Below are 12,301 nucleotides of genomic sequence, written 5' to 3' on the forward strand. Positions count from 1 at the left end.
GAGGGTGGAAAAAAAAAAAAAAAAAAAAAAAAAAAAAAAAAAAAAAAAAAAAAAAAGGAAAGACAATAGGCCGTAGGGAACAGGGCGGATGTCAGATCTGGTAACTAGAATTTATACTCATGCACATATCCTATATGCACTTTGACAAGGTTTCTATCATCATCAGCAACAGGGAAAACACAATGCCATTACTTCCCATTCCAACTAAACTAGAATCAGACAAAAGCTTCTTCACAATTTTTTTAAATAAATTTTTGCAAGCCCCTAGAATCATTATAAAGAATCCCTTTATCACTCTCTCTCCGACCCCCCTTCCTCTCTCATATTGTCCTTCTCCCACTTTTCCATCATTGTTTCACAACAGAAATCATTAGTCATTTACTATTACAACTAAGAAGAATCTAACATGAAACTGCATGAGATATAATAGTACGAAAATCCACCCATCAATAAAGTGAAATCAACATGCACTTTTTATGGGCAGCTTAGGTGCTATTCATGCATGTCTCACCACAACTTTTCTAAGTTTCTTAAACATTTTTTTAAAGAAAAGCTTCTTCAGTATTGCTAAACATCTGTTTGCTCACATTTTTTAAGTACTGTATGAATATCCATGCGATTTTAAACTTCTTGACAGATGTAAAATTCCATGTTAATTAAGTGGTTATTTTATTATTGGATAATAAAGAACTTGGTATTATTAACTCTTGGGGAAGTATTCAAAAATGCCCTGTAATCTTATCCATAGGCGGTTGATTATGTTCAAATTATGCTCCTGACAAATTTATTTTTTCATCTAAGGTCTAATATATATGCAGAATTTTACAGAATTTTACATATTGAGTCATCTCATCTGAAAGCTAAACCTACTGGATATTAGGTAGGATCGAAATATATTTATTAATATTATATGTTCAACAACTGGGTGGCAGAATCTTGGATTCTTAAAGATTTGTTGTAAAATTTCAAATCTCATGGAGGTAAAATAAGGGTTTTTCTTTTTGCATTTCTGGGCCGGCCATCATTGATCGAAGGGTTTAATGATGCACATTCAAAACACTCTGAATGTTGGTCTTATTAATGCAATTTGTACAAATGTTCATATAACATCTTCTGTCAAAGCCTAGCAAAACAAACTTAGGATTAAAAAGCTTTTGGGGTACCAACTTATGTCCTGATTTTACATAGGGATGTAAAACTTCGTTTCACAATTTGGTCACTGACCAAAAAACAAATAAAATGGTCCTTCAAACATTTTACAATCAAGAAACTGTCATTTTCTTGTGAGTTCTATCAGACTGCAATGAAAGCTTTGAAACATCACTTTTTTCTTCCTTTCACTTTATTTGGGTTTAATCACATCCTTTTTCTATTGATATGAAAAGCACCTTCCAACTTTTGGAACATTAAGCTTAAGCACCACTTAGTAAGCTATGATGGATGAGAATTTTCTTTGTCCTATATTATTACTGCTTTCTCCAACATGATATACAATAAGATGATAGTTTTCGAAATATTATATTGTATTTGAATTTTCAGGCTCGTTTTTCTTATTTCGTTTGCATAAAGACCTCAATTTTTGACGGAGCGTAATGATTTATGATTCTCATGCCAAATCCCATAATTCAATTTTTACATATTTGTTGTCATAGGTTTCAAAAATCCATTTTTCTCACTAGCTACCGATCAACAAAACTTGGTGGCAGACTACAATAATTTATGTAGTCAGCATATGCTTAAAAGTTACTTTTCTTATAACTACGTTATGACACACTTCCTGAAAATGTAAGTTTTGTTAATAAAAATATGTAAAGTTTTGTTAATAAAAATATGTAACTTCGAAATTGTTTTGAAAAATAACCAAACATATTTTGATTCTTATTTATATCGTTGCTATTGCTTATGTGAATTTTTGGCTACAGTCTTCTGATAGAAGGAAGAGGCATTTGTTTTTTTTGTAAATTTATCATTACAAGAATCTGTTCTTCTCTGCAGGAAATTTTGCTTTCTGTTGAAGCTATGATTGTCTAAATTATTCCACTTGTTTCTTTTCCGTTAAGATAGTAAAGTTACTTTTCTTGAAAGAAAAGAATCATATTCTCTTTCCTTCAACATTTCTTTCGAGCGTTTTCTTAGAGAGCTTCTCCTCGAAGTTTCATAATCTCTTAGATGAAACGATTCAACATGATCTCTACGCAAGCAAATGTTTTGAGTTCCGATTATCAGGCCTTCGGTGAAAAAAATTTGGATTTAGTCTACATAAAAAGACGTGTCTATTGTGTAACAGCTTAAACTTTCATATGAGATAGTTGAACACAAATTAAATTACATTCATAAGGGGAAAAAGCAGAAAGTGAAACAACATATATTACCACAACTTGAGGCTTAAAACTATCCTCATCAACTATTTCTTACACTTGACTGCCCATTGTCTCAAGCATCCTTTGGGGCCCTTTCTTTACCTGTGAGAGCATATGTCCAAAAGCTGCTTCCTTCCTTCAACTATTTCATCAAAGAAGTCATCAAGTTGCCCAATGATGCTTTCTGCCCCAAATTTCAAAGCTCCAAAGCAACTCTTCAAGTTTTCGACCTTATCTTGAATATCGACTTCTGATTCGTACTCAGGGATGCTCTCAATGTCCACTTTCAGATCATCCATGGCCTGTTTTGCCTGGTGTAATTCATAAAGAAGGATTCCCTGCTGCCCTTCCATACAATTTATCGCGTCCATCACTCTCTGATTCAATGTAGAAGCAGAAATGACAAAGGCTGGACTGAATCCCGAGTTTCCTTCAAAGCTTCCTTGGGAAAAGCTTACTTCTGGCCAATAGTATACAAGACCACTGAGTAGGATAGAAAGAAGTAATGTGCTTGCCTTTCTCATTGTGTAGAGAACTCCTCGAAAACCATTGTACTTATTGAACTCTGACTCTGCCAAGACATTGTTCTCATCAAATCCCAGACATAGAGTTTGCATTCTAGTTTCTGCCATGCTCTTATTGTCCTCTTGCAGGGCTATAATTTCCCTCTGGCAGCCATTGATTGATCGAATAACCTGTCCAACAAGTAGTCAGATTTTCATAACCGATATTTGTTGCATTTATCTTTAGCACTGGTAGTAATTAGAAACAAAATGAATCTTATTCATTATCTCATTGAATCATGTTCAGTTTGAAAGCAAAAACTAATGTTACTCTTACTTCTGTCACAAGGGGGATTATTCTCAAAACACTAACCTGGCGGGAAAGTTGTGTGTCTATAGCTAGATGATCATCAAGCAAAGAGGCTATATTGGCACCAGTGGAGTAGTAAGTTTCCATACTGGATACTCCCGATTTCAGCACATGACAAGCTTCCCAAAGCCTTGAGCTTTCGTCCATATACTCATCCAGCCATTTCTCTCCGACAGGCAAGTGTAACTTATGAACCAAAGCCGTTAATTGGGAGTGGAATGATCTGAGTGATGATAGAACATGTTGAAGAAACTTGATTGACATGAAGTTGTGAGAAAGAAACAGGCCGTCAAGATTATTTAGTTCTCTTGTGAGGAAGTTGTAGAAACCACTGACACTAGTACTAGAGGAAGAATGACTCATCATGGGAGATAGGAAAAAAGATTGAATATCTTAGTAGGAAAAGGTGATGGAGATTGATTTATATATATATAACTGAATTCTAAGCAAAAGCTCGAAAAACCGCTGCGTCGGTCTTCGAAGTTCCAACCAATGCTACTGCTTAATCAATGCCAGCGTGTGTCTATATTATATATCTGTATAATTGTATATTTAAATTGTGAAAGATGCAGAAGAAGGAGGTGGAGAATAAAGGGAGTGAATGGCTTTCTCTTGTTTGTACATGTATGCAGCAAGTGAATATATGGAGAGCTCAGGTTTCTAAAATGGTAAAAAAATTTGTTTGTTGCGAGCAATTATGTCTGTTTCCTATAGAGTGGAGGGAATGATTGAGAATCTGCCATTTGCATTATTTGACAAGCATGAAAGAGAGAGAAACAAAGTTGGAGAGACCGAAAGTGGAATTATAAAATCTTTATTTTCATTTAGGCTTCTCGAGTTTACAATTGGGAAAAATAATAAACAAAAGAAAAAAAATATTCCTTTTGATTCTAATTCTGTGTAGCTAGATTTTGATTTTGGGATGCAAAAAGTTTGTCTACTTTGATTAGGGATTTTTGGAACCCAACCCTTGATAAATTTTAGAGACATTAGTATATTACTTCTTAAAAAATGCTAATTCATTTTCTGACATCTCAACGTCTTCATGAAAAGAGGTGATGTCGTAAAAAATGCATTCTGGGACAGTAAGCTCGAGACAACAGATATCAACTCAAGATTATTCTTTGTTGTCATTGTCTTCAATCTTTCTTAAGTTTTCTCAAAGATTATTGATGCCTTTTAGTATGTCATTCAAAATTTTTTTTTTTTTTTTTTATTACTTGAAAGGGGAGGAAATGGCAAGGTTTCTTGAAATATGAAGATGTATGGCTAGAAAATATTTGATGCGTTTCAATTCTTTAATAATTTTACATAGTCCTATGTTCTAAATATACGCGAGGATAAGAAGAAGATAATGATTCCCTAAACATGTTAATCCTCCCAAAAGTATCTCTACAAATAAAAAGAGGAAAGGAAAAGCCATCTCATTTCTTGAATATCTATGCTCTTATTCTCCTCCTCCGTTCTGATTTGCGCTTTTAGGCATATAATCCGAAATTCGTATTTCTTTTTAATTGCATCAAACCTGCTTTTGACCTTTTGGTTTTTCAGTTCTGATAAACCATATCATTTTTATATTGCACCCACAAAGCCCTGCTGAAGACATATATTAGTAACATCGTTAAAACCAAGTTCAGCAACGATAATACTAGCCTTCTTTTGGGAAGAATTTATAAATAGTTTAATCTATAAATAAATAGAAATGAGTGGTGAATAAGTCTATAATACTAGGGGATTCATTGGAATGTACAGTTAAACGTGAAGTTTGATCAGAATGATTTGTAAGTTTGCCAAATGGATGCTAAAATTTAGCAACAAGCGTGTCCGAAAGACACTATAAGAACATTTTATGCATAATAGCGTGCGTCTTTAATTTAGAACGTATTTTTTTTATAGGTCAATTTTATAATTTGAAGCTGGTCAGATTGGGAAATTTTTCCTTATTAAAGTACTCAATATTCTTGCAATAATATGATCACTCTTTTTAAGTACAACGAGCCAGGAAAAGTTGCAGCCATGACTAGATTAGTAGTGATTTAAAAGTGGTAAGACGACATTTTACTAGGCATTAAGTGATCATCTTATTTGTCTAAATACTGAGCTGTTTCTAAGTGACTAGGCTAGAGTCGAGTGTGTTGCATTAGCGAAGATTTGACTAGGTTGGTATGTTGTGCACTCTTATGTCCTCCTCGAACTGAATAGTCGAATAAATTTTTAACCTTTTTTGTACTTAGAAGGTCTCATGACTAGATTAATTGACTTTTCACCAACAAGCGTGCCTTTCTTCACTACGAAAAATATTGTGTTCCATGATGTAATGTGGTCCAAATTACTCTTCGAAACAAAGTGGAAGAAATGAGAGGATTCTTTGAACACCTCCGGAGGGACATAGTACAGCAGAATAGATATCCAACATCAAGGACTTGTGTTCATTTTTTGTGAGTGGATGCATGAGGGAAAAGCCACACTCCACATATTCCAAAAGCAACTGGTTTGGGTCCCATTTGGTTCAGGAAAGTGCTTCGAGTTCTCCTAGGTGACCATAACATTGTTTGACTCGAAATTTTAGCATGGAAACATGAAGGGATTGATCACCATAATAAACCTTATAATGCTGCAATTTCACAGACTGGCCATCAATCAAATCTTATCAGATGGGATTGCAAAAGAAAACTAGAAAAGATTTCAGTTTTCACCAACCAAAGTGACCCTTTAATGGGCATCTTTATGATAAACATTTCTACATGCTCTATTGGTAGATCGTGTCAACAAAGAGATGTGTGCAAAGCTTTGCTCAGACGTCCTATCTTTCAATTTCGTGTTGGGCAGCATAATTAGGTGTATCGGACTGAATTTTTTTTCACTGTTTCTAGTGATAAAAAGTATAAAGTGGTGAAAAATTATTTATGCGGTCGACTTTAAATATACCAAGAATAAGAATTGAGCCTATAAATGCCTTTTTTTCTGCAAATTATGATCTATGGAAAATAATCTACTTTTGTGAGAACACATCACTTGATATTCCATCATAAGTGGGGTTGACTTGAAGGACTTTCAGGTTTGCATTGTGCTGTAGAGAATAAAAAAAGAAGATACTATATAACCAGTGGTACACTCAAACACAAGGACTAGGAATTATGAAAATTTTGACCTTACTCAACAATGCTTAATTCTTTTACAAGAATTTAGCAAAATCTTGAGTGCACAAGTAATTTCTATGAAAACTAGCAGGGAAAATCTTAAGGTTCCCTCAATTCACTTTCTGAGATCTAAGTTTGTTGGGCTGTGATGCTAGCATCCCACAACAATGATGAGAATGGGCCTTGACCCAAACAAATGCATAATCGCCTAATAACTTCATATCCCTTAGCCCAAAACCAGGATCCATGTTTAAAGTTGCTGCTTTGATGTAACGCGACTTTCGTATTCTGCTACTCAATAGTTCCACAAAGTCGTGAGTTGCTCTGGAATGTTGGATCAGATGGATTGATCAATAACTTGCAACAAGAGTATAAAAGCTCTCTGTTGCCTTGATCTTCATTCCTTTGAGATATGCTGTTTGCTTATAGAAAAAGGTCAAAGCATGTGCTGATTTTGAAAAAACCTACATATATTGGAAATGTTTTATCATAATTCTCTATGAACAAGTCAAAATCAGTTGTTTTAATTTTAGCCAGTAATTTCAAATTAAGGAACAATGTAATGTAGACGAATCATACATTAAGCATATGGATAAAGTATCATATGCAAATGCTGTGCACTCTATGATGTATACTGATAAGTTCATTTTGTGCACTTATTCGGACCATATAATCAAGTCTTTATGTAGTGGAAATGTTGATTTTTATTTGACTTGGGTTGAATTTTGACACGACCGTCCCGAATTACTCTAGTGGATCCGAAACGTGAGATGCGCTGATGATAGATGCTGACTAAATGTCAAATCTATCACTAAGGTTAACTATGAGTTATTTCAAAAAATGCAACAAAATCAAATGCTTACGTAAACATAATACGATGAGCCCAAAATATTTACCTCGTGCTTCATCAATGAGTTATAATATTCAACATGTCGTGCGGCTCTTATTCCGAAATCATTAGGCTCTTCCACCTAAAAATGATCAATTTCCACTTGTAGGAAAAATCGTGAGAAAACATATGAGTTGATAGCTCAGTGAGTGGAGAAGTTCGAAAATAATTATACTTTTTCAATTTTACATTTCTATCAAAAATGGAGTTCACATCATTTAATAATTCAGAAGATAATATCATATAATTGTAACCAAAAGTGAAATGTTCACATAAGGACGTAAAATATTATCTTAATATCATAATATGAACATCAACTGATAACCATGCTATAATTTCATCACATCAAACGTGCTGAAAAATCTACCAAAAATGTACCATCTGACTGAAATACGTAATCCACCTCTCGGGTTAAGAACTTTTGCCACGGGCCTTTGGCCCCCTCCGTGAACGAAAGTCGATCTCAAAGACCTCTCATAATCAATTGTAGAACACGACCAAGGCCCCTCTGTAAATTATATGTACACGATCAAGACCAATGTTAGGTCAAGACCCTCCGTGTAGGATAGAATAAGGCCAAGACCCCTCTGTGGATAGAAGAAATATATAATCATAGGTACTTTTTTGGCCGACCTCAATATTACATATGTCTCACATACCAAGTCATAAATGTACCACAAATAATCTTTGAAATCCCACATGTAATATAATAAAAGACATTTCTTTAATAACCATATAGTCGAACACATAATTGCATATAATTGCACATACTTTGATAATAGACTTAATTATAAATACTTTAAAAATATTTATATTTTTCCACTCACAGTAGTACTATGTTCACAAAATCAACCCGATTGGTAAATTGTCCTGATATTCGTATCGTCGTTTGGAATATGATATATTTTTCAAATCAACAATTAATTAGTTTAAGTAATTTCAATAATTAAATAAGCGATACTCAAACTTAAGCATTTCATGTTTAAGCGATTTCCACAGTCTCTATAATTACTAAAACTAATCTTTCTTTCACTTTACTCAATTTTATAGTTTATTATACTTAATCCCTTAAATAAAATTGAATTTAGTCTAACAATCTAACAACTATAAAATCAAACATAATTTAACAATAAGTAACTTTTTACTTACCTTTCAAAATTGAAGAATTCAAGCCTAATCGTGTAGACCACTTATTTTTTAACAACATAGGCGAACTTTTTTTTTCTCTTCCTTTCCTTTTTTTTTTCCCTCTTTCTTTTGTTCTCTCTTCTCTTTCTTTCCTCTCTGCACGTTTTCTTTTCTTCACTGTGTATTTGTGTGTGTTTTAATATGGAAAATGGGTTTGGTTAATATATATATAAATGGGAATGGATTTGGATGACTTTGGTGAATGTCCACCGCTTGCCAATTCTTTTTTTTTTTTTTTTTTTTGGTGTGACATCTTTGACTTTTTTTTTTTCCTTTTTTCTTTTTTTTTTTTTTTTTTGGTGTGACATCTTTGACTTTTTTTTTTTCCTTTTTTCTTTTTTTTTTTTTTTTTTGGGGGACCTTTTTTTTTTTTTTTTTTTTGTGTGACATTTTTTTTTTTTTTTTTTTTTTTGGTGTGACATCTTTGACTTTTCTTTTTTCCTTTTTGCTTCTTTTTGTATTTTTTTTTAAATTAAGGTATTACAAATTTCATTTATTTTAGTGATATATTTGTTTCTAAGCGATTGGAAAAGAAAAACGGTGAAATCCCAAATATGAGAGCTAAATTAAAACATTTCAATAGTTGATTTGGATCATAAAATGAAGATTAAAGATGTTAGGGTTCAATTGGATGAAATTAGAAGTTGAAGGATTATAATTGCAAGAGAAAAGGATTTAAAATAATCAAGAATTGAATTCAGAGGTTAAAGTGCAAAATTTGAAAGTCGACGTAATTGTGCGACTGTCCAATTATGTTGGATGAGAGGTCAAAACCAATTACCGAGGCCGAAAGGGATGCTTGGGCGATAACTCGGGTTTTGCTTGGGAGATTGCCTAGGTCAATTGTGGCGAAAAAATTGGTTTTTGTTCAGAATTTCAATCCAACAAGGAAACTTTTTATTGGGTCGATTTTGCATGAATTTTAGGGATTTTTGGGACTTCTTGGAGAATACTATAATACCAGCTCTCAACACATAATTAGGGCTTGGAGAATTAATTGCAAAAGGAGACAAAGAACACATCAAGAGTCAAAAACATCGAGATTGAATTCAAGAATTTTCGGGTGATGAACAACTTTTATATCTAATGCTTTCTTCACAACATGCTAAACTAGATTTCTTTGTGCTCGGAGAACGAAGAACTTTGTAATATGAGTTTTTAATCTTTAGTTTTACATATTTGACATTGAAAACATGCTTTTAAATTTTGAATGGCTTACATGATCATTTTTTCTCCACAATTATAATGCATGGTAGTTGTATGAATTTGATTGCTTATTTTACGTATTCGAAAAAAGGGAAAATAGGCTCAATATGGTGTAAAATGTCATAGCATCCGATAGGGAATAAGAATATACCGTAATATTATATGTGAATCTTTAAGTGTTCATAAAAATTCACACTCTTGTGTGTTCACATTGGTCATAGCAATATAGTCGAGTCATATATAAGAGTAGATTTTACATTATTCGACAGATATTATTGAATAAAATATGAACATTGATTCTTCAAAATTCAATCGCATTGTCAAAGTTAAGAACTAAGGTTAAAAAGAATTATTGCATAACAACTCGGGATCTTAGTGCACTGGTCATTCATCAAAACACATTAATTTGCATTTAATTTAGTTTATTCACTCATAATTGTATAACTAGTTTATTTTAGTTATACTTTCATTACAAACAAACGTAACTTATTATTCTTGTTTCGGTTAAGGTCATCATAATTAAAATCGAACTAAATTAATCTTTGTGGGACGATATTTGAACTCAATTCTACTTTATTACTTGTTAACAAATTGTATACTTGCGATGGTTTTAATTCAAAAGATATTTTCATGAATATACACCATGGAGTGTAGCAAATGTATCCCATGCTATAAGTATACTATGCAGATTTATGGCCAATCCAAGACTTGAATGTTGGAAAGCAATGAAGTGGTTACTTGGGTGCTTTAAAGGCACATCACACTTAGGCTTAGGTTTGACACTTGCAAAATGGTTAATAGGTCAACTTTGAGCCCAAATTTCAGTGGGACCCACCTTTTAAATAATACGGGACCTAGCATATTCACGTTCTACTCCGCGAGATGATTAACGTGATATATTTATTTATCGAAAACCATTTAAAATTGAATGAAATATTAAGTGTTAAAGTAACCCACATAAACTAAGGATTATGGAAGAATTTGATTTGCCAAACACTTATCCCACATAGGAAAGTTAGGAAACTTTGGTTTGGTTTATAAGGTAGAAGTTTGGAATTGGGTTTGGGCCCCAAGGGGAACCAATAGTATTTGGAAGGGGGAAGACCTATATCCTATTGGGTTCGGTCATAAACCCACACGCGCGCACCTGAATGTAATGATTAATCAACAGGATCTTCCATAATCCTTAGTTTATGTGGGTTACTTTAACACTTAATATTTCATTCAATTTTAAATGGTTTTCGATAAATAAATATATCACGTTAATCATCTCGCGGAGTAGAACGTGAATATACTAGGTCCCGTATTATTTAAAAGGTGGGTCCCACTGAAATTTGGGCTCAAAGTTGACCCATTAACCATTTTTTCCAACAATCCCCCACATGAATGAAATATGTTGGCTTTTATTCCAAATGATAATATCTGATATGTTTTTCAAAGAAAAAATTGAAGAAGACTGCATCGGGATAAGTAGTCAATGACTTTGAACTTTTCCTAGTAAAATCTATCGGAATTCCTTAGCCAATCAGTAGAAGTTGCTTTGAACAGTCAGTCGTTTATGGAAACCTAGACAATAGAAGTCACACAGTTTTTCTTCAAATACAGTTGGTTCTCACGTTTGTGTCCATTTTGGCCTTGGACACCTCCTGGTTCATGAGTGGTTTTTAGAGAATTCATCTTCACCTAATTCTCTTAGAAGCGGCCCCTTCTCACTCACATAGGTGATTTCCATAAAGAGTATTCTGCTATACTCCACTTGAACAAATTAAGATATAGAAATCATTAAAAGCGTATCTTAACCTATTTCGCGGCAGCTGGGCACTGGCTCATCATAGGAATGGGTAGAAGTAAGATCTTCCCAGTGCATACTAAGTTTTTCACAGTTCGGTTGTCCCATTGAACCTAGATCTTGGGATCTCTAGTCAATTAGGTTGGGTTGCCACCATGAAAACTTTTGATTATTTTATTAGTTTTAATCCCATCCCCTTCGATGAACTTTCAACTTGCTCTCTTGTTAAACTTTTAGTTAGCGGATCCGCGATATTCTCTTTCGATTTCACATACTCTATAGAGATAATGCCTGTAGAGAGCAATTGTCTAACAGTATTGTGTCTACGACTTATATGTCGAGATTTACCGTTGTACATTGCATTTTGTGCCCTTCCAATTGCTGATTGACTATAGCAATGGATACATATAGCAGGCACATGTTTTATCCAACATGGAATATCTTCTAGAAAGTTTCGTAGCCATTCGGCTTCTTCTCCTGTTTTGTCTAATGCAATGAATTCAGATTCCATTATTGATCTAGCTATACATGTCTGTTTTGAAGATTTCCATGATATTGTAGCACCTCCAAGTGTAAAGACATATCCACTTGTTGATTTGGAGTCTTTAGTATCTGATATCCAATTTGCATCACAGTATCCTTCAAGTACTGCTGGATATCTGGAGTAGTGCAATCCAAAATTTTGGGTATGTTTTAAATACCCTAAAATTCTAACAATAGCCTTCCAATGATCAGTGCTTGCATTACTTGTATATCGACTTAGCCTACTAATTGAATAGGCAATATCAGGTCGAGTGCAATTCATGACATACATTAAACTGCCAATGATACGAGAGTATTCCAATTGAAACTTACT

At 33.6% G+C, this 12,301-nt stretch overlaps 1 protein-coding gene across 1 annotated transcript; it reads right to left on the reverse strand.

Moving 5' to 3' along the window:
• Positions 1–2,264: 2,264 nt before the first annotated feature.
• Positions 2,265–4,017, reverse strand: LOC111409839. The gene is made up of 2 exons (XM_023039921.1): positions 3,237–4,017; positions 2,265–3,055 (listed from the first exon to the last, which is right to left on the reverse strand). Exons 1-2 carry the CDS (start codon positions 3,597–3,599, stop codon positions 2,459–2,461), a joined length of 960 nt encoding a protein of 319 aa, XP_022895689.1. The 5' UTR covers positions 3,600–4,017; the 3' UTR covers positions 2,265–2,458.
• Positions 4,018–12,301: the final 8,284 nt, after the last annotated feature.

The sequence above is a fragment of the Olea europaea genome, chromosome 15 (genome assembly GCF_002742605.1).
Source record: "Olea europaea var. sylvestris chromosome 15, O_europaea_v1, whole genome shotgun sequence".
In the NCBI taxonomy this organism is placed as follows: domain Eukaryota; kingdom Viridiplantae; phylum Streptophyta; class Magnoliopsida; order Lamiales; family Oleaceae; genus Olea; species Olea europaea.